Consider the following 23,033-nt stretch of genomic DNA (forward strand, 5'->3'; position numbering starts at 1 on the left):
GCTTGACCAAAAGACTTCTTTTCCCACATGTACAAATGAAAGAAGGGGTAGAAAAATAGCATTTGGAAGAAAAAAAGGCAAAAAATAGGCCAGGTTTAGCCATCCTATAACCTTTTTTTTTTTTTTTTCGACATTAGGAGAGCAGCTGTGCAACAATCCAAGAGTTAACTCATAAGCAAACTTACACAAAACAGGCAGAGACAACCTAATAAGCTTTACAGATACCAAGTTCCACCCAAAACTTAAAGAGTTTATTTCTATATATATAAATATAGATATATATTTATATATATATATATTTCTCTATATATATAATATAATATATATATATATTTATATATTTATATTTCTATATATATAAATATATATATAGAAATATATATATATAAAACTTAAAGAGTGTGTTTCAGGTCATGAGAATAAATGCACACCAACAACAGATCCTGGACCACATACTGTCTGGACAAGTACTGGTCAGAGCATGCTTTCAACCTTCCAGGCCTGCATGTGAATGAAAGAGAAATCTCAGCTGAACTTAGAAGGGGAGCATAAATCGCTCTCGCATCCAAGACAATTGTTTTGTTTCTTTAACTCCACAAATACTTCATATAATTTTAGGACATAGCTATATTGCTTAGAAACCCTCTCACACCTGGGAATATGAATTCCTCAAAACAAGGGTAGTTCATACAATGGAGTTACAAAGGTATGAAAATTGAAACAGGCCTTAAACTTTCAAGTTTCTGCTTACCAGAAGTGAGACAGTTAACAAGTAAGTCCTCTTTTATTTACTTGCTGCAGAAGCAAAGCATTCCCTCATTTTACCTGCTCCTTGAGCCAATGATGCCCACATTCCTTGGGCTGGTAGTTTCACTGACAGCTCCTCCTACAGCTACATAGAAGACAAGAACACTTTGTAATTATTACCTATGGTTCACACTTCATGATTTATTCCATCTCCTAGAAAATACTGTGTTTTTTTGTTGTTGTTGTTGTTGTTTTTTTTAAATACATTCTAAATGAACTTTGTAAGTTATACGTAACAGTTCTTCTCTCACCACCCTTCTTTCTCATCACATATTTCAAATTTATGATTCGCTTTAGCTAGGGACAAATGTGATGGTTTTCTCCTAAACAATGAGGCTGAGAGCAAAACTAGGTCCCTAGGTCCCTATCCTCTCCCCTTCCAGAAAAAAAAAAGTATGAAGTTGGTCTTTTGTTGGTGGTGGTTTGTTGTGTTTTTGTTTTAAACTACTGAGAACGATGCTTGCATGCAGTGCTAATTCAAGGGTCTCTCAACATACCTGTTAATTTTCCAGAGTTTGTTATCCTCCTCTTTCCACATCAGGCCAGTAAAGTACCCACCCTGCTAACTGCTCTGTCACATGCAAACAATTTAACAGTAAAACACTCCCTACATGTCAGTAATTTTGCCCAATGCTCCTGTTCCTCCCCTTGTGATAAAGAATCCTATTTGATGCCACCTGAAAATATAAGCATTGTGCTGACCACCACAGAAGCAGAAATAATCCAATAAATCTACCCAACTTCAGACAATGTGTGGTTATCTAAGACATAACATGGAAGGCCCGATAGCTTTTATTTTACATTAAAAGTTTCTTACATTCACCTGCACAGCTGAAATCTACTGAACTGCCCTGCCTCACCCTGACACAAACTTGGTTTTAGGAAAAGTAAATTTTATTTGGAGTGAAAAAGAAGCACATGAGTACCACAATATAATGTATAGAAACAAAGTCATTGTCAAAAAATCTGGAATAGGAATATGTAATCATGGGTTATTGCCAAAAAATCAGATTTTTTTTTGTATTAAATCATAGCGGTTATAAATGAAAATCATTCTAGATTGTTTTACAACACTAATAAACCAAAATATGTCAATGTCATAAGGCAAATATTTGTTTTCCCTACATCTAAGGCAAATACATGGAATATTCTTTGTTATTTCTAAAGCATCTTCAATTTATAATGACAAAATTGTTTGTGCTTTGTTAGCTCTCCAGAGAAAGATCTTCTATAGGTTTTGTAAAAAGGAATTTAAAAGGGCATCAACACGTTAGACTTCTCACAAATAAAAGCTTAGTTTGCTGAAACTACAACAGCCTAACTATAAGTATGTAACAGTTTCCTGAACCATGCACTTTGGAAGTAGAGAAGTACAGGGATTTTAAAATTAAAAAATAATTAAAAAAAGAAGTAACGTTATAAAACATTTAACTCAATATCAAAACTGTTCTTTAATAATCGCAAATGAACTTTTTACAATATCAATTTTCTAACTTTCTGGGCACACTTTGCAGTAAACATTTGAGTGTCCTCTGTGAGTTACAAAGAGTAAGTTTCCTGTGCTATACAGCTAAAAAAAAAAGCTGGACATTCTTAACAGCTTGGCATCACACTTTTTTTTTTTTAAAAAAAAACAGATCACACAATAATTTAGACAGCATTTATAGCATTACAAAATCAGAATCCCTCTCTTTAATCACTCACAAGAGCAGCCATAAGGAATACAACAGCTTTAGGAATACAAATAATGAGGATGTAAAACTATCTGTGCAAAACTGCATTATTTTACTGTCTAAAATTTCAGGGAAGTAACACCGCCAAAAGCAGAGAGAGGATAACAAAAGACAAACAGTCATGAAAGTAATGACACCTTAGATTTTCAAACAGGAATTACATTACGAAGTAAATATTAGGTATAGAAAAAAAAATCTGATGGCACCTTGAACAACAAATGACAACAAATGTCCTTGAATTTGCAGCTGAGTAAGAACAGACACGGTTTCATGTTAAAGTCTCTTTCAGGAATAGCAATTGATTTAGGGGCATCAACTCTAGCATTTCTTTCCATGCAAAAAAAAAAAAAAAAAAAAATCTATCTTTCCAACATCTTTGCTTTGCGGGCTACCAATGCATTTAAGAATGAGCAGTCTTTTGAGGAGTGTGCTTTCTTCCATGCATCTGAAATCTTTAAAACAGCTGGATCATTGATTCCCTGGATTTCCCTACTCCAATCCATTTAACTGCAGGAGAGAAAAGCAAACTCGTATTATACGTAATACAAAGCAAGATCAGACTATCTTAAGGTAAGATACAAACTCAGGATCTTAAATACTTAAGAAAATAAACACTATAGTCTATGAAGAAAAATATTATACTATTAGTAGGTTAAGAAACGATAATTTTGTCTACTCTTCTTAAAGAAAGAATTCACAGGTAACTTAAAACAGTCAGTCTTCAGGCTCACATTATAAAAAAAAACAAAAACACAACAACATTGACATCATAGGAAAAAAAAGACACAGAAACTGACAAAGAAGTAAAGGTCTGCCTCATCTCATTCTCCCAGCTTTGGATGGATCACAAGACCAGGTTTATTAGGAAACTTAATTAGGAAACTTAAGAACAATGAGCAATTGTTAGCTTAGGACCTTTTTTTTTTTTTTTATATTTAACATCACATAAGCATACCAGTGGTCTCACTGACTTTTTTAATGGCAGCAGAACTAAACCCCTACTACACCCAACCTAAAAAACAGCTTCTTAAGCAATCTCTAAAAGTCTCAGTTGAAAAAGAGCTACAGTGTAAGCCAAGGAAAGGATGCATATTAAAATAATTCAACAGCCAAATCGATAAATAAAAAGTAAAATGGTAATTAAAAGTATCATCAGGTACATCAGACTAACTGTAGATACAAACCAATTTTTGATATTTTGCATGTTCAAGGCAGAGTGCATGAGAGAGAAGTTTTATGTAGCTGAAAAAAAAAATAAATCTGCTTTACTTACCAGGAACACCCAACTCCCTTTCTATAAAGCGAACATAGTTTTGTGCATTTACAGGCAGCTCATCGAATGTCCTTGCATTTGATATGTCTGTACCCCATCCTGGGAGTGTCTCATACCGAACCTCTACTTTATTTAAGACTTCCTGGTTGGCTGAAAATCAAACAGAAACACGATATATCCACAAAGTTTATGTATTTTCTACCACTAAACACAGCTATAAGCTTTTTGTTTTTTTTTTCTTATACGAAGAGACCTTCTCAGAAGACAATACCAGCACCAGAGGTGCTAACTTGTACCTTTTTCTTAATATAAGTGGAGAAAATAAGCCCAAGCAACTATCAGGACTTAGACTTTCGGAATTCTTGTACAGTTTGTGGTTTAAGCAAAACATATCTGTGTGACTGTGAGTACTCTTCAGAAAGTTTAATTCTTTACAACGTTGATTCTTCTTGCTGTACAAATACAAAGATCCAACCCCCCCTTTGTGAAGGAATTTGGATGATGTGAAAACAAAATTATGTAACAGCTGGTAAGTACTAGACAGTTAAAATACATTTTACCATTGCATAGGAGTGTTCTTTTTATTAAACAGAGTCATAGCATGTCAAGAGCACATAGCATGTACTGTTTATACATAAAACTGTCATGCCCACAGAGCCTTTGCCCCAAAACTCTACATCAGGCTTCTGTCTGTCTGCAGCCAGCTAAGCTCTTAAGGGCCTCAACTACAGAATACTGCAAGGAAGGCAGTTTGCCAACAAGGTATATATTACCAACCTTCTTCCTACAGCAGAGCCTGAAGCATTTACCTTGATCAGACATAGAATGAGTATCATCCTGTATTAAAGACAGCTTTTTTGTGTCTACCATGACAGTCAACAGTGTCAGATTTTGTCTACCAGGTCAGCTCTGTGACCTGAAGGTGGAGTGACACGTGATGTACGAACAGTAGCTGTTCCAGTTACTTCTCAGAATAGAAGCAATGACTCGTTTCCATTTTGCCCTTTATTTAATAACCTGCTATAATGATGTCCATCAATTCTGAATCCTGTGATGATCTCAAGCACTGGAAAAATACATTGTTCTGGAATCAAATCATTCCATTAATTTTCTGAACATTAATCTTGGAATGACATTGGGCAGCAAAACAAAAGCCTTAAACCCAAAGACAGGAAAAATGTATCAACAAGAAATGGAGGCTACTGGGCATTCTCGCCTTCCTGAAGACAACAGTGTTTTACCAACAGCATTGTAATTACTGTTACGTAGGCTCCATGACTCAGATACCTGATCAAGTCACTACTGCAAAGACAGAAGACATCCAGTCCACCTGGGAGGGTGTTTGAGGTACAAAAGGCACAATGAAGGTGCACATAGAGAATCATAGCTAATCCTCCCGAGCGTGTGCTTAGCCAACAAGCTCAGGCTCAGCACATCGAACTATTTGTCCTGGTGCAGGTGAGAGCTCAACAGTAGGGATGTTGTAAACACAGCATTTATGAGCTAGGCATTTTGAGTACGGGTGGAAGAGGTCTATATTCTACTGACTTTGGAGCCAATAGTGAAGAAGTGCACAATTTTTGGACCAAGGTGTTTAAAGGTTAAGGCAAATGATTCTGAATCAATACTTGCTGCAATATGGTCAGCCCTGACAAGCAGGTAGGAATACTAAGGATGTTGGGTTGCAGAAGCCAAGAACAAGCACTTTCTTTTATGTCACGAGTAGTAACAATTGAGCTGCTGTCTGCTGACCAGGTAAATTGTAAGATAGCTATATTCAGAGTGCAAAACCACAAACTAACTTCCAGGCATTGCAGATGATCCAGAATAAGATGTCAGTCTTCCTCTAAGGAACAAAGAGTGACCAAACACCTAACCTTGAAAGTCTACAGACAGTTTGCCCTCTGATGATGATAACTGGGAGAAAGCTGAAAGCACTTAGAACTGAGTAGTCTAACCTTGCCTACAGACTTCCATTACTCTTTGTTCAATTCCTTACTTCCCCAAAAGACATGAAGAAAAAGACGTGATAAATTTGATGTTTCACGTGATTCTCTCATCTTGCTCCAGCAGGTGTGTTAACAGAAGATGTGTGGTAAAGATAAGACATGAAGTGAGCTCAGTGCAGGAACAGATACAGTAACCATCTAGATTTCTCTGATCTCTTCCCTGAGGGGATTTATCTTTCAGGCTCTCTGAAACATTGCTTATTAACAGCTGAATTGGATAATGGAGAGCACAGATATAATGACATCTGGTAGTCTGGTACTAGAATTTAGAGAAAGAGTGGTGTGATATTACTCCCAACACAAAAAGAATAGCTGGAATTTGGGATCTCAGCTTACAAGACTTCCAGAAACCAAACAGTTACATAGGTCAAACCAAAGATCCATCTACTTCAGTGTCCTGGCTCTGTAATCAGCAGTAAATGCCCAGGAAAAGAGCACAAGGAAAAGAAAAGAAGCAGACATGAAGTAAAGTTTCTGAGAAACACTCTTGCAACCTTCTAAGAACAAGAGGTTGTATCTGTGCCGAGATCAACCAATGCCTTGTACACGAGCAGGACTAGACTATGGCTTTCACATTGCTCTTAATCTGGATGATCTTTGAGATGGTAGGAACTTCCATCTTTCTTCCATAAGCTCATGGGAATGAAGTGGCCAGCTCCAAAGCAAAAGACTAGAGCCTCAGTGTTACCACCTGAGGTGAGCCGTAAATTTACAAAGCATGTTTAGTTCTTTCTTACCAGATTAGGATGTGTCCACAGAAAACTAAGCTGAAGAACTGAGCAAGATTCCTATGATTCTCAGATGCAGCAGGAAAAAGGAACAATATATGAAATATAGCATGATTTTCCTGAGATGCTGGGTACTCTGTGTGCTTCTAATTTAGAGACAGTTATTTCACAAGAAGGGTAAGTCAATAACATCTCCAAGAAAGTGGGAGGTAGGGATGAACAGAGAGATAAATAGCCTGCCAGTGAAAAAGGTTCCCAGTCTAGAATTCTTCTAAATTAAATTCAAATAGTTAAAGTGGCAAGGTAAGAAATAAACCCCTCTCTGAGAACCTGCAGAACAAAGGGTAAAGAAAGTTTCATTTTGCTTTTTTTTTTTTTTTTTTTTTTAAACGACGGGGCAGGAATAACAAGTAACCCTCAGGTTAGATGACAGTGCTACCACCGAAGTACTTGCAGAGTAGTCCTCAGTTCAAACATGCATTGTCCATTACATTCAAAGGGTATTTAAAGTGTACAGATGTCCTTACTATTCTGAAAAGGATATCAATCAAGCAATACTTGAGTTTTACAAATAGAAAAGCATTCCCTGGTTTAGTGTAAGATGTGCAGTAAACTTCCTGAATAACAGTTCATGCCACAATGCTCAATATGCATTCACACTGTAGCTGACACGTTAGCTCGAAGATACTGGAGGGCTAACCAATTAGAGAATTTCCGAGCACATGGAAAAAGAGTTACAAATTTTCCCCAGTAGACATGTTAATTTCAAGGACTACTGACAGATCACACTTATACCTTTGTGAGGCACATCTGAATCTTCCATAAACCCTGATTTGAGTTGCATTTGATTACTACATTTGGTATCACCTGCAAAAAAATTCTCTGCTGATGCTATCATATAAAACATTATAACCTGTGACCAGCCTCAAACCCTGATGTAGTAATGAAAACACGTCTATGCGCACATCAGAAAAACCAATCCTTAGTACTCGTTGATGTTCTTTTTCTTGGAGTATCTCTACAACAAACTGAAAAAGATGTGTTACCAATGAAAATGGTACTTTGAATACTTCAACTGCCAGATACATTTTGAGCACTGTCCTGCTTAGAGAGGAGCTATAGTTTCCATCATGCTAAGCTGGTGTATGTTGGTCCTGCATTAGAAGGTACAGTCTTGTTTTCTCCTATGACAACTGCTCATTTCCTCCTTGCACCTTCTCCCCTCTCTTTTCCATGGTGCAGGTGTGCCTAGGTTTTGGCTGCTCTGTGATCCGTTAAAGGGAACTGAATTGTTAGAAAAATAACACACACAGAGAAGTCTGGCTTTTCAAACACAGTTTCCTCATCTGGTTCACTGCACACCTAAATGAAGACTTGTCCTGCTAGAAAATGAGATGAACAGAGTACTGAGAATCAGACACTGGATCTACAGTACAAAACGAGAGCTTTGGATTTAGCTTGAAGGTAATGCAGGCTGTATTAAAATAATGGGATAAAGCAGATAACATTTACATTTAAGGAGTCAAGCTTTAGATAGCATTTTGCAGCTTTCTAGTAAACAAATGACACTGGTACAGGTGTGGCACAGAGTGCATCTCAGAAGACATTAATGGCTTGGTGGTGAAGTGACAAATTACTGTCATACATTTTACTTAAATGCATTTGACTTATTCTCATATCAGATAACAATTTTAAATTTTGGTGAAGTGTAAAATAAGTAGTCTTACCAGGAAAATGAGGTATGATTTCACCATCTAGTTTGTATGCAACACCAACTTTGATTTCTGAAAATATATCCAAGATATCCAATTTGGTAAGAGCCAATCTATAAAGAAACATTACTCCGTTTAAACATGTTTTTAACAACTCTCAACTTTGATCATATTTTAAAGATACAGGAAAAAATGGATTCTGCACTTTGCATACACTACAATTAATCATCTTTCCTTAGCAAAATGGCCTCTGACACTATTCCATTTATTTTGTGACTTTAAAAAAACAGCTTTTTTGTTGCGTGCTTAGATCTAATACTAGAAAAGGGCAAAATTCAAATAACAAGTATTCTTCAATTAAAATAATTGGTCTACAGTTTTAAGTGGTAGAATTCTAACTGGACAGAGTGCTGCCAAGATACTTTATGCCCATTCATTTGACATGGTTACACAGCACAATGCCTGTTGCTGTCTGTTCTTGTCCTTTGCCAAAAGTTTCTGTCCTTATAGTGAAGACAACAAAATAAGGAAGTACTGGCTCTGTAAATATCCAGTTTCATAACCAAAGCGTATTATTTTAAATACAAAGCACAAGGGACAAAAAAAGCAAGACAATTTAAGTAAAGGACGTGTTTAAACAAGTTGATCTACTAGAATTTCATACCAATTTTGTTTCACATCCCCATTTTTCATTTTAATGAAAATCCCAAGTTGTATACATGTTTTCTACACTTACACATACTGCTAAAGATACCAATAGGTTCCATCTCTCTTTCTTTGAAAATAAACCACGAACCCCACAAACTATAATATGTTTTAAGACCCTTGTGATGCATTTGATTTGGTTTGGTGGGATGGCAAAGAGAATAACACAGCTTGAAGCATCAAATACTATGAGATGTAAGCATTTCTACAATATAATAGGAAAAAAAAGGATATGAAGACATATATAGAAACTAACTTCCAAGAAAAGGGATAATTAATTTATGAAAATATCAAAACAATAAATCAGTACTAACAGTCTGTTGCTTACTACCACATGTACAATTTAATCTGTAGCGTATCATGATTTTATGTCAAGTTGCCAACAAAGCTGAGAAAACTTACGCAGTAAATCCATTAATCATATAGGCATATCGGAGCAGCACAAGGTCCAGCCAGCCACATCTTCTCTTTCTACCAGTGGTAACACCATACTCTTTACCTCGTATTTGCAGCAATTCTCCAGTTTCCTAGCAAAGAGTAGTACTATTACGTGAGCCTTTTTTCATTTGCAGTAAGTATACATCATGTATTTTAACACCATTTTACAATACTGTAAAGTACCTTAAAACTTCTTCCCCCCCCCCCTTTTTTTTTTTTTTTTTTTTTTTTTTTTACAACATTGTATATAGAGATGAAAACAGAAAAAGTTCTATTTCTAGTTCAAGAGAATGCTATCTGAGCAAGTCTCTGAAAATTTGTTCCTGCTTTAGCCTTCTATTCCACAAGGAGATCTGAGAAGCTGACGATCAGATTTGGCAGTCCTGTAAACTCAGTTTAGAATGACAGAATCATTGTATAGTTTTGGTTGGAAGGGACCTTACGGATCACCCAATTCCAACCCCTGCCATGGGCACGGACACCTCCCACCAGACCAGGCTGCCCAAAGCCCCATCCAGCCTGGCCTTGAACACCTCCAGGGATGGGGCATCCACAGCTTCTCTGGGCAACATGTTCCTGTGACTCACCACCCTCCAAGTGAAAAAACTTTACAGACTTTGGACTCCTTCATTAATGTTCTCAAAAAACAGCTCTGAACACTTTCTGCCATGTCCAGAAACTGAACAAAGATATGTTAGAGTTCTTTGCAATTCAGACTATTCTTAATATTCTACCACAAACAACATGGAAATCACTTTACTTGCTGGTGAAGACACATGCAGGAATCCTAGCCACAATAACAATCAGCAGGAATAAACAAATAATAGAACTGGAGGGAAGAAATATCCTAACACATTGTCTTCTATTCACACTTAACCAGCAATACTGATTTAACGTAAGACACACACTGAGTTATTTCACCCAGTTACAGATCATGTCTAGGGCAGTTAGTGCTCACATTATTTTGTTCTGTAGGAAAGGCACCGATTCCAACTCTAGTTGTGTATGCTTTCACAACTCCATACACTTCCCCGACGTTCTGTGGTGGCATGCCCAGACCCGTGCAAACACCACCAACTGTGCAGTTCGATGAAGTCACGAAAGGATATGTGCCTATTTAGAAATAAAATGGGGGGAGGGGATGCGTTAAAATCACTTTTTAAAAACAGTTTTTAAAACTACTAAAAAAAATCTAACCTGGTAAGGATCACTACTAAATTGCACTTACCTAGATTTTATAACACTAAAAACCAAAACCAACTACACAATAATTGTATTTTGAGGTCACAGATTTAATAAGCTCCTAGATCTTACATACAATGTCTGATCCCCTTCTTTACTAAAACAATAGAAATCTTACCACTTCACCTGCAAAATTTGATGACATAGCAATTCCAAATGACCATACCAGTCAAGAATTGGAATGAGACACCAGGAAACCATACCTCATATTATACAAAATACATTCACTGACAGAACAATATAAGAATTTGGAAGGACACCCTTAAGGAAATTATATTAGGAAGTTAGAAAATATGGATTTACCATTTTCTATTTTCGAAGGAAAAGTAATGAGTTGTACAAACTGGTCAATATGATATAACAGTAAGAAATCACAAAGAAATGTAAGTGTAGAAGTTTGGAAAATGTAGAATTTTGCTTACCAAATTACTTGAAAAAATTGATTGCCACAACTAACATTCAAAAAAATTAACAAAAGACACGTGAAAAAAATACAAACCAAACAAAAAAAGCATGGCACAACTCCTACAATATAACCCAGTTCACTAATGATGAGAGTTTGCCTCTGGTTAAATACTCAGCCGTCACTTAAAGAGCAGCCTGGACATCAAAGATAGCTAAACTTCCTGTAAAATCTTCAGTTTTGCACCACTTTTTTTTTTTTGTTAAACGTTGGAAGATGAAACAGTATGCTAATCTTTAGTTGATTTGAATCATGAACAAATGTTTCAGCCACACAGTAACTACAAGTGAAAGTTTTCTACCTTGTGCTTCATATTTTTATTTTTTGGTCTAAGAGTCAAGAGAACGGTAAAAAAGCTACAGCCAAGGCAAAAATACAGCAGTACAGAAAATGGAAGCAGTTAAAGACCATTAAGTGAGGCTTTGCAGACTTGGCGAAGTTATCTGTGGCTTTTTTGCTTAACTCAAATCTCTAGAGAAAGACACAGGTTTACCTGTGTAACATGTTACATATGTAAGTGCTGTTTGCAAGCACTAATTAAGTCTTCAACTTTTTTTGACACAGCACAGCTGAGGTTCTCTTTAGTAGCAGGTAGTATAGCTAAGGGATGTCACAAATGCAGTCAATGAGATAGCTCTTTCTTATTCTCAGCTCCCCGCAAGGTGAACTGACAGTGGTTTACCCTCATTCACTATTTAAAAAGACAGAAAACTAGATGCACAGTCAGGGAGATGTGTGGAAGCCTCACTACACGCTCCAGAGAAGCAACACGGAATGCAAGACTTAACCAACTTCAGTGCCCACAGACACACACACACTAATAAAATTTACTTCTGTATCAGACCAGAAGCTATATGTATCTGTGCAACAAGGCACAGAAAATAGCCTCTTTCAGAACACTGAATCAAATTTGGTATCGTCAAATCTTTTGAGCAGGACTTGCCGTTGTCACCTAAGTGTCCAACCAGCTGACAGTATCTACCTAAAGGAGAACAGAGATTCTCCTATCAATCTGTTTCTCACAGCACGGGCAGGAAAAAAAAAAATCTAAGTGACACAGAGATCTGTCAATATTACAGACATACCTGATGATTTTCAGACACGATCTGCATTTCCTGTGCTTATATGAAAACCAAAATTCTTAATACTTAAAAAAACAACATCCAAACCCTAGAGTTTATTGCAAATACCAGTTTTGTATCAAACACTTCCCTGTAAAAGCCTATTCAAAGACTTCTTTCTTCTGACTTGCTAAAACTTTCTTCCAGCATTCAGATTATCATGGGAAAACTGTGCTTACATTTACAAGGGATATTCTTAGATAAATCTTCCTCTTAAAGTAAAAAAGATTTTCACGCTTGTTTTGTTTGAAAGTGCCCAGTATCAGAACTCCAATCAGCTGAACACAGAGCCCATGCCAATTTCATATTCGTTTGACAGTATTACTTACAGGCTTTTATCTCAGGCATAAGCATCTTTGTAAAAAGAAAAATGATGCAGTTGCATGCTAGTGAGTCTGAAGAAAAATGTCACAAAATGCAGCTGCCTATCATATAGTTTGCTTATGCCTACATAAAGGTAGAATAATGTCTGTCATACAGTTTGCTTATGCCTACATAAAGGTAGAAAGTCTGTCCTTACAATATGGTAAGGAATATAGTAATCTCACAATACAAAAGGTGTTTCTATCAAGAAGCTTCTCACTTTATTAGCAAAATTAGTGTTAGTTACCACTTATAGTTTCAAATTGTTTGGGATAACCTTTTCATTCTTACCTCAGTAACAATCCAGATTCCTGGTTCATTCTTTGTGTTGTAAATCAGTGAAACATTGTTAAACAGAGAGTTGAAAAATGCAGTATGACTCTTCAAAAGTCAGTATTTTGTCCATATACTTTGCCTCTCTGCTATGGAGTATTAAAAAGCTTTCCACCTTCCTTAAATGTTTTCCCAAGATCTATACAGCTGCAAACTACTCCATGTGAAACATATATGCTGAAGTAATAGTTACACTCTATTTAAGAAGAGAAGTTTAATCACCTAATCCTTCCTGTCATTGAAAAGATTGATGTTGGGAGAATCTTAAGCTTTTTCAAAGTATGTAGTTAAAAACATTGCTTTCTCCTGTAAATAATTTGCTAACAATAGATGGAACTGTTCTTCCAGAATAGAAAACAATTATTCCATTAGAACAGCTATGCAGAGAAGAGCTTATATTGAATTCTTTCACAAAATAAATATATAGCAACCTGTTTCTCATTAAGGCTATACCTACCAAAATCTATGTCCAACAGTGCTGCATTTGCACCTTCTACTAAGATCTTCTTTGGTGGTCCATGTAAAGCTTCATACATGAAATAGACACCATCTCTTACCATTGGTTTTATTTTTTCCATGTAGGCCTAAATAACAAAAGAGTAGCTTAGCTTACAGTACAATTTCATTATAGTAATGCTAGCTCAGAGTGCAAGTGCTCGTATTTACGCTATTAATCCTTTTCAAAAGTAAAAGCAAACGTAAAGAAATGCCATAATACATGATCAAGGGAAGGAAGAACATCATACGCAGATTTACATAGTACGTATGTAACAGAAACTGAATTAGGTCTACGTATTGATCGAAATACTTCAGTTCAGCATGTGTAATGGATACCATTTAAGGTGAACCAAGCAGAAGTTCGATGAACTCCCACTACTCCATCCTAGAATTGGCAAACTAAGTAAAGCAGCAACTAAAGATATGAGAAGTATGATTTTTTTTGGACTGATTTTCTAAAAGAATTAGAAATGTATAACCGTGCATGCCCTCCTCTGTGCCACACATACTCGACTTTTTTTTTTTTTTTTAACCCATTTGTCAAATTTGGTTGAGGTTTTCTAAGGGGTAAAAAAGAAGTCTCAGACAACTAGACTTCTATAAAACAAAAAAAAAAATAAAAAATAAAGGCTGAATAAGGGTAAGATAAATAAGAATGCAGCTGTACTGTGAAATTGTACTGCTAGGCATAAAGGAATCAACACTAGGGAGAACCCTCATAAGTGTAACCCAGTTGCTGGGGGCTGAGGGATCGAATTAAATTTTGTATTTAACCACAAGAATAGTTTGCTGGCAATCAGGCTTCATTACTTCTGCTGTTATCAACTTACAGTCCAACAACATGCAAAAAAATGTTTTTTCCTTAAGGCTTTATCGCACAGAATAGTAATTTACTTCAGTGCTTAAGGTTCTAACACAAGGAAATCATATTCCACATTACAATGAAGATATGCCTTCCCCAACTATAGTCTTGATGCTTTTGTTGTTTATTTTTTCTAGCCAGTAAGTCAGAAATAATTCTCTGTATGTAAGATCTTTTCTTAAAGTCTACAGTAGTTTTCTTGTAACCAGGTTTTTAAATGCTGCATAAAGAGGAAAAGGTGTTTTTAAGGATGCTAGCAGACTTGATACATATCAATTTCCCATTATTAAGTTCCCACTCTTCACAGAAGTATGACAGTCAATCACCTTGAGATTTACATATCAGTAGCTCTGAACAGTGATTACATCATTTAAAAGACAGAAGCAGGCTTACCTTGAGCTTTTTCAATTCCCCTTCAATATCTATCTCTAAGGTAGGATATATCGCTTTGTACTGATTGGCTAACACTTTGAACCTGGAAGACAAAAATTCATTAAAGTTTGTTTTATTTGTTTCCTTTCTCTCACCTCCACCAACCTTGCAATCTACTGATAATGTATTTATAATTACTTTACAATTAAATATTTTTAAGCAGACCAAGAAATCAAAAAAATTAACAGCAACCAGCTTTAACTGTTTCCATGGGGACACACCCAGATATTGAAAACTATGCTCGAAACTTGCATTAAAGGACAAAAATTACCTTTCAGAAAACTCATCAAAATCAGAGACAAGATCACACATCCTGAGGCCGCTTCGTGCTGCTTTTGAAGAATATACTGGACCAATTCCTTTTTTGGTAGTTCCCAAACTTTAAAAAGATAATAACAGGAGTTACTATTGATATACAACTAAGGTGTTTTTTTCTTTAAAGCTAATACATTCTTACCATAAAGTGAAATGCCGTTATTGCAAACCTCGCTTTAAACAAATACATGTTTCTTTTGGTACATAACTTAGTTTCAGAACATCACTGTTTATAGACATAAATATATTCATCTTCTACATACTTCTGTTTTTAGACCAGTAACTTTTTATACTTCAATGAATCTTATTTGCTTATTTGAACACAAATCCCAACTTTTCTACCTAAGAAACTGAATGCTAAAACAATACCCTTCAATACTATGAACTGAAACTAACCATACACCTTCCTAAAAACACATTTCATGAAGAGCTGAAAAAAAATACAACCAGCATGGATTTCAGATTTGTGAGAAATATTTCATTTAATAGTAAAAGCTTCCAATGGAGCCAGAAAACCAAATACTGCCAAGTATCTAAGTAACACTGATGCCCAAAACACTGTACATACAAAACGGTTGAATAGATTTTCCCTGTAGCTGATTCTGAAAACCGAGATTATTGTTCTCACTCTTACCTAACAATACTTCCTGAAGAACCTATAGCTTAAAACCTAAAGCAATCCTTTCTAGCTTAAGTTAGCGACATCGTAAGACACAGTTTGCCTGCACTGACTTTAAGCCAGTCAAGTACAGGTAGACCTGAACTTGCTCAGAAGCATGACACCATATTTAACAAAGCTGGTTAGCTTAATGTGAGCAACAGTTTCATATCAATCAAATGATAATCTGAAAGACTGCAAAGTAACTCCTTTGCCATGTACCATTACAAGGACTAGAGCTAATACTTTTTAATATATTTTAGTTCTTACTGTTGAATATTAAATGGGTCTTTTCAGCTGATACTGGTAGAGCAAGAATATCAAACTTAAATTTGATTTCTTTAAATTGTCTTGGAAGTATCATACCATAACTCAATTCAAGAGGGATTCTATTTCAAATAGAAGATACAGGCTAATCCCAAGGTCATATCTAAACTTCATATTAGAATGCATCAGTTGATATGCAAGGGAACTGAAATACAGTTCATGATCAGTACTTAAGTCATTTTAACCAGACCATAACAAGTTTGGAGTAGATTCAAAACAATAATCTTGGAAAAGGTAAAACAAATGTTCCAATTAGACTGATGGCAGGGTGTGGTATGTTTGTCTCAGTCTGAAACGAAAGCATGGTAACCAACCTCCTGTAATACAGTATCATGTAACCAAACCAGGAGGTTGTGGCTTAAATAATTGACTCTAGCCTCCATCCCTATTCATACTCTTCCCAGATAATTTTTTTAAGAGGCTTTAGCTTCCATTTATTAGGACATGCCAATTCATAAAAGAATTAAGTTGTCAAAAGGTTGTATTTCTGGTTGTTAGAACAATTGTATAAGCATAATATACTTCTGTATTAGATTACCTTTTTCTATAACCTTTCTGCAAGGGAAGCTATAGAACCCTCACTTGTGATTGGCTTTGAGCTACATTTGAACAGGTGAAAGTACTCAGTTAAAAATTAACTTACTATTTGTAACGATCAGCTTTGAAGTGTTTGATACTAAACATACAGAACAAGTTTAATATAAAATGCAATACAGAGTCAAATCTACAGTTAGACATACTAGCAAGCTATTTCAAGCGTTTCCCCCCCCCCCCCCCCTCACACTACCAGGAGGGTTTCGATAATCAGTTTCTGACATCTCATGCTTCGCCAATCCTCAGTAGTACTTCCTCCTAAATACTAAGGCTATCTAAGTCACTGTAGTGGGGGAAGTAAATAGATTAATGCTTTTAATCCACTGGCAGTTTTAACAAGCTTGAGAACTGTATGATCGTCGCAGAACATCAGGATCATAATAATCCCTACAGAAAGAATAATTACAGCACTTTTAAGAGGGTCTTAAATTTCTTAGCTTTGAATGTAACTTTCTGGTGTAGCAGGGTTCTTTAGATCAGATGAAAGCAGGAATTTTTTAATTGGGCTTTCCCTTACAATTTTGAGCGTTAACTAATGAAATAGTAGTTCCATCCTACAAGAACCTCAGATAGCATTTTTCAATCACAACTATTGCCACAGAGCTATTTTAGCTCACACTCCCCAAGCATTCCTCAAAATAATGCTGATAAAACAGTACTGGCTCATTAGAAATGTACACACATTCTACCTGTTTTCTTTTTAATTCCTAAGAGAACAGGTACCAAGACAGCTGGTACAGCACAGTCAAGTGTGAAAATGACTGAATGCAAAAACAATTGACAAGTTAACATACAATAGCAACCTGGATGAAGATATGCCCAGAAAAGACACTCTTAAAGGCTACTGTCATGGATGAAGACATTTTAGACTTCTCAGTAAGGAAGACTGAATTACTTTTCATCCATGATACAAAGATACTTTCAGTAAACAATTAAAACATGAAGAAGCAGGAACCCTTTTTGTAAGGCAAATTAAGAACCAGGAACTTTTCCTTAAGGCAAGCTATCAAGCTAAAACCCTTTCATTATACAACATTTTGCTAGCCACTGGAGTACGAAATTGGAAGTGATCCCGAACACTCCACATTACAGACTTACAGGGATAATCAATACATTTTTAAGTTCAATGACAATCAATAATGGAAATCCAACACAGCAACTCATGCTTGTACTAAGCCATCCATTAAAACTACGTACTTCTTTCCTGCTTGTTCTTGCCTTTGTTGTTCTTGGATGCCATCAGCAGCTTGGTGGAAATCAAATACTAAAAAAAAAAAAATTGCATAAACTGACATTTCGCATGAAACAAATGGCCATATCAGTAATTATTTTTTCAAATCAATTTTAGTCCAGTTTATCAACCTGGGAAAAAACATGCACATACAGGAGAGGGAAATAAAATGACAAGAGCTTTTTCTCTTCTTTTACAAGATAGCCCCCCCATCCCTTCCAAGTTCAGCAGTTGTACACACACCTTCCATAGAAAAACTAAGACATTACAGTCTTCTAGTGTCCCAAAAGAATGTATGGACAAGAAGCAAAGAAAACATGTAGTTGAAAGAAATCCTGGAAAACAGGTTACGGTAAGAAGTCATAATGTTGAAATTTAAGGTGGAGACTTCAAGTAAACATTCTCATTCATTCTGAAGATTTCTTAGACCATTTTAATTTTAGCAAGACAGCATCAATGGAAATGCATTTGGAAATAAAAGAAACTCCCATAAACGTTACCCATGGAAAGGATGCAATTGTTACCTGAAGAAAACAGAAGTCATTTTCACAAGCCCTGATTTATTTTAAGTATTACATATTATTAACAACAGAGATTATGCAAAATACTCCTTCCATTGATTCTTTGTCCACCATAAAGGCAAAAAAATAAACGTGACAGATTCATGGCAAATATGAACATTGGCAACACTTTGCAATTCAACAGATACTGACTTATTTTTCTTCAGCACTATGTCCTCAAAGTGAAGTAATTAAGCTACTCTTTACAAGGATAAGATTGAAAACTTGTAAGAAACCTACTGATTTAAAAGTGTTCATGTTTCACTAGTATGAGCAATTTTCCTCATCCTCCTTACCAAGTTACTTTTGTATTTACTTCCACACATTCCCATAATTCAAGGACTAGATCATCCCCAGCAGCTTGAACCTATTGTTAGTTGATCATTTGTTACAGACTAATAGTTCACAGACTGAACACCCATTTTAGCGAAGGCATTTGTAATGGCAACAGACCTCCAGACCACCCTCAAAACTTTCTAAACAGAAGCATTTTGGAAGTCCATTTATGTTGACAGGTTGAACAATTATGGGTGGCAGTTGATAACTGGTCCTTTTTTTTTTTTTTTTTTTTTTTTACTCAGGACCTGTTTATCCATGAAAATTTCACAGTATTGCCATTGCAACGTAATAATTACAGAACAGCTTCTCTAAGCAACTTCCAAATAATTGGAATCACCTACAGTGATTCTACTCTCAAAAGGATTTTAGTAACTTAGGAACAGTTACTCAACTGTTTCAAATGCAGAGTAATTACATCAAAGTAAAAGCATATTTATTCTGAAATAACATGTTCACTGACTAAGCTACTCCTGATTTCCAGATGTGGTAACACACAAACAACAACAAGAAGAAAATGCATTTTTCCCCCATGTCATAAGCTTTTATCTGATAAAGACCTGAAAAGTTTGCATCTTGAGATGACTACCACAGCAGCAATAATTCTATTTCCTAATACATCCAGTTACGTAACCATTATGCCACATATCTAATTTAAAGGAGGAAATTAAGTAATAAAGATGGCCTAGGAGAGATATAGCCTTTAGCACTGAAGTTCTGTTTTCGTGGTTTGGACTCTCAACATCCTACTCCATGCTCTGAACTGAAGCATTTTCTGGAACATAAGTTGGAACCAAACCTTGATTGATGAACTCCCTCTGAGAGATGGAAAACCATTCTCTTAATTCCTACAGAGCCCTTCCCATACAGTCTCTTTTCTGAAGTACTTGGCATTTTAGTTGTTAGGGAGCTCATTAATTTGAAAGTCACACCCACTCACATGGTTTCACACCAGAAAAGTTGCTCTATTTCAGGAAAGAAAAGCAAAACTGCTTTTACACCGAAAAGGGAAATGAATCCTTCAGTGAATTAACTTCTGAACTGCTTTTTGACTGCTTCTCACATCTTACCTTCAGCTTGGAAATTGAGCCTGCTTTCCTGAGTAAGGTACACTTACAGAGGGGGATTAAGGACTCACTGGAAAACAAACCTAGGAGGGTCCTGAGTGATGGACAAGTTTTTCTAGAATTTTTAATAAACCAAAGCAGATACAATGCCTAGCATACAGAGGCTTAGCCCGATGAAATTTACATACCAACAAATGGCCAGAAAGGCTAAAACAGTCACTCTCTTACTGCCACAGAAAGTTCAGAGAACACAAAGTTAAAAAAAATAATAATAAAGATCTGGGAACTTACCGATATGAGCCCTGTCAGAAATTATTAGCCTTTTTTCCCAGCCTTCTAGCCCTTAAAAGACAAAGTAAAATAATTCAAATTATGTTTTATATAGTATTTTTTTTTCTTTTGATATGTAAAGGAAAAACACTTTTCATGTTTAGTCTTCAGTCAATCTATTTAAAGGATGAGCAACCACATTCTGGAGAAAAAAAGTAGATTGGAATTATTAAAACTTAACATCAGCCTCTAAAGCTGAGAAAGTCAGGCTTATTGTGATAAAGAACTTCTGATGATTCTACTAGTTCTTCAATTTCAGCAGCCAATTAGTAGCTTTTTACTTATGAATAATTTAGTTGATTTACCTCACTTCCAGTGGACTGCTATCAAGCATAGCCACTGTCATGACAACAAGAAACCAAAGAAAGGATTTCTATTGCACTTGTTTGCATTACCATGTGCTGTCAAAACAAGATTGCAAGAGGTAGCATGTCTACAAACTGGTAACACACTTTAAAAAGTTGTTTTTCTTATTAAGCTCACTGCTTTAAGCAACAAAGTATGTCTGCAGATAATTCATATTTAGAACATGTTCTGTTCTTAAACGGTACAGAGATTCTTTTTGCCCATCTATACTTCCCATCAGGACCCTAGTTTTTTTTGATAAGACTCCTGTCAGGAACTAGCAGGTAAATGCAGTTCTGGAAAAAGTTATCGTATGTAACCTCTGCAGAGACATTCTCTATCTAAATCTTTTGATGAAGTATCCACAAACTACTTTAAGAGTAGTAAAACTTAGTTTTCTCACCTTTTCCTTTCTTTAAATTTTTTTCAGCTTCTTCAAAGAGCCCTGGCAAATGAATTACAACACCATTTCCTGAAGAAAATCATCAGACAAAATTTAATGAATTACATTGAACGTGGAAAAATAGTATTTCAACAAATTCAAAGACACTTCATGTTCTGTACGCAATGTATTTAAGTTTTTAATCTTTCAGTAAATTGCTAAGAATGAAAGTTGTAACGTATCTTTAAAAGACTGACTTACACTCAAAGTATGCATCTTCAACTACCTGCATTGAATCTTTTTAAGAAGCTTAATAAACTTTCAGTTTAGATCACGACAAACAGTTACAGCATTGTGGGACAGTTCAGAATGCAACTTCCTCTTCCTCATTTCTAAAATTAACTTCCCTCTTTGCACATCTCGTTAATCACCCAATTGTTTTTAAAAGCTTAGCACATTTCTAGCATCGTTATAAATGTTAGCACTCCCTCAGGCACTTTCCATCTGTAAATAGACAGTGTATTCCATGTGCAGAGTTCAGGTTGTTAACAGACTAGCAGAATTAATATGGAAAAGGCTCCATCAAAAGCAAGCACACTGTCCTACAGGAAGCAGAGATTTACCACACCATCACATTGCTCAGAAAGACTGTTAGCTCATACAATTAACCAGTATCAGCGAGTGCTTTAAGAAGCACTTCTACATACAGTATTGAACCATCTTAAGGTCGTGCCAAACACAGTAGATTTGAAGCAGCCAGTATAACAAAATACCTACTATTGTCAAGAATGGACTTGCCACTTGAAATTATATGCAAATCACCTAATTTCACAGATAAAAGCATTCTAAACACCAAAATACAAACTATTTAAGACTTATTTGTTATACTTTTCAGCATATAATCCTAATCAATTGTAATAATCTATTATAATACGCTAACCTTTCTGTCCTTCCCCTCAACACTTTTCCCCCTTTTTCTTTTAATTATAAACCTTTTCAGTGGAATCCTAAACCTGACAGATTTTTTTCTTCTACTAAATAAAACTGAACCACCAAGAGAGTTTTTAAATTCAAGTCAGACTTCAAAGCAGCTAGAACAGCAAACTTCAGAATAGACAGGCCAAGAGATAGATGGGAGACAGACACAGATTTGTAAAAAGCTCTCGCCTGCCCGCTGTACTTCTACAGGATCTAGTGTTTTCTACCTGACCCTGAGTCGAGCACACAGAACATGGCAAATGGACATTTCTTTTTCCACTGCTTTTCAGCAATAACTTTTAAAAGAAATGTAATACAGTAAGACACCAAAACAGAGTAATAGTAGTATCATCTGCCACAGCCTCCCAAACCAGGAGTAGTTAACAACCCAACCTCCCCTCTGTCAGCTGGGATCTATTTCCATGCCTGTTGGCCCAGTTTCCATAGAAAGTACTAGACAGGGCCAGTTAATCCAAAACTACCCCACTGCCAAGTCACACCGTAGCAGCTGAAAGGAGGCACAATCAATGACAAATTCCCATCAGGAATGGTGTTAATGCTAACTGAAAGCACACAGTCACTACGAACTGGTCCTAATAATTCAGCGGGTATCGTTTATGAATCAAACTACTTACTGACAGATGCACTTTAGTTGCTGTGCTCTTTAGCAAAATGTCAATGAGCACTTACTCAAAAATTATCACAAAAACATGCTGGAAATGGATAGGTCACATAGCCTTTAAGTAACCTAGAAACTAACTGGATTTGTGAAAGAGCACACAAACATACACAGTTATAATGCTGTGTAGGACTTTCTATATTTACCTGCATCTTTAGAAGGAAACTTTAAGGGCTATACAACATTATTAAGAAGTTTGGTTATACAAGTAATTTGAGGAAAAGTAGGACTAGATTCCAAGAGCAAAAGGAGGGTAAGTATGTTGGTATGGAGCAACAGATAGTACAATCTAAACCTCCTTTCAGAAGGCAAATAGATCATAGATCCTGACATCACTTAGTACTGCCACAACCCCAAACCTAATGCAGTCTCTTGAAAAGACCTTTTGACAAGATCTATATAGTGTATAAATCTTCTTGGATTCAGCATTCCTTTTACATTCCAGTGGAAAAGGAAGGAAAGATTTATGTTGCTGTAAGCACTGGTAGTCATTTAGGAGGGCTGAAGACTGA

The 23,033-nt window shown here is 36.0% G+C and overlaps 1 protein-coding gene across 1 annotated transcript in view; it reads right to left on the reverse strand.

The window, feature by feature from the left end:
* Positions 1-1,679: 1,679 nt before the first annotated feature.
* ADSS2 (adenylosuccinate synthase 2) overlaps positions 1,680-23,033 on the reverse strand; it is a 35,356-nt gene continuing 14,002 nt past the window's right edge. Inside the window, exons 3-13 of the mRNA XM_032184835.1 lie at positions 20,886-20,954; positions 20,099-20,149; positions 17,811-17,877; positions 14,991-15,098; positions 14,681-14,762; positions 13,385-13,511; positions 10,364-10,518; positions 9,370-9,494; positions 8,278-8,375; positions 3,814-3,963; positions 1,680-3,047 (exon numbers count right to left, since the gene is read on the reverse strand). Coding sequence (XP_032040726.1) covers positions 2,995-3,047; positions 3,814-3,963; positions 8,278-8,375; positions 9,370-9,494; positions 10,364-10,518; positions 13,385-13,511; positions 14,681-14,762; positions 14,991-15,098; positions 17,811-17,877; positions 20,099-20,149; positions 20,886-20,954 — 1,085 coding nt within the window. The 3' untranslated portion in view covers positions 1,680-2,994. The remainder of the gene's footprint in view (positions 3,048-3,813; positions 3,964-8,277; positions 8,376-9,369; positions 9,495-10,363; positions 10,519-13,384; positions 13,512-14,680; positions 14,763-14,990; positions 15,099-17,810; positions 17,878-20,098; positions 20,150-20,885; positions 20,955-23,033) is intronic.

This window comes from Aythya fuligula, chromosome 3, assembly GCF_009819795.1.
Source record: "Aythya fuligula isolate bAytFul2 chromosome 3, bAytFul2.pri, whole genome shotgun sequence".
NCBI classification, from domain to species: domain Eukaryota; kingdom Metazoa; phylum Chordata; class Aves; order Anseriformes; family Anatidae; genus Aythya; species Aythya fuligula.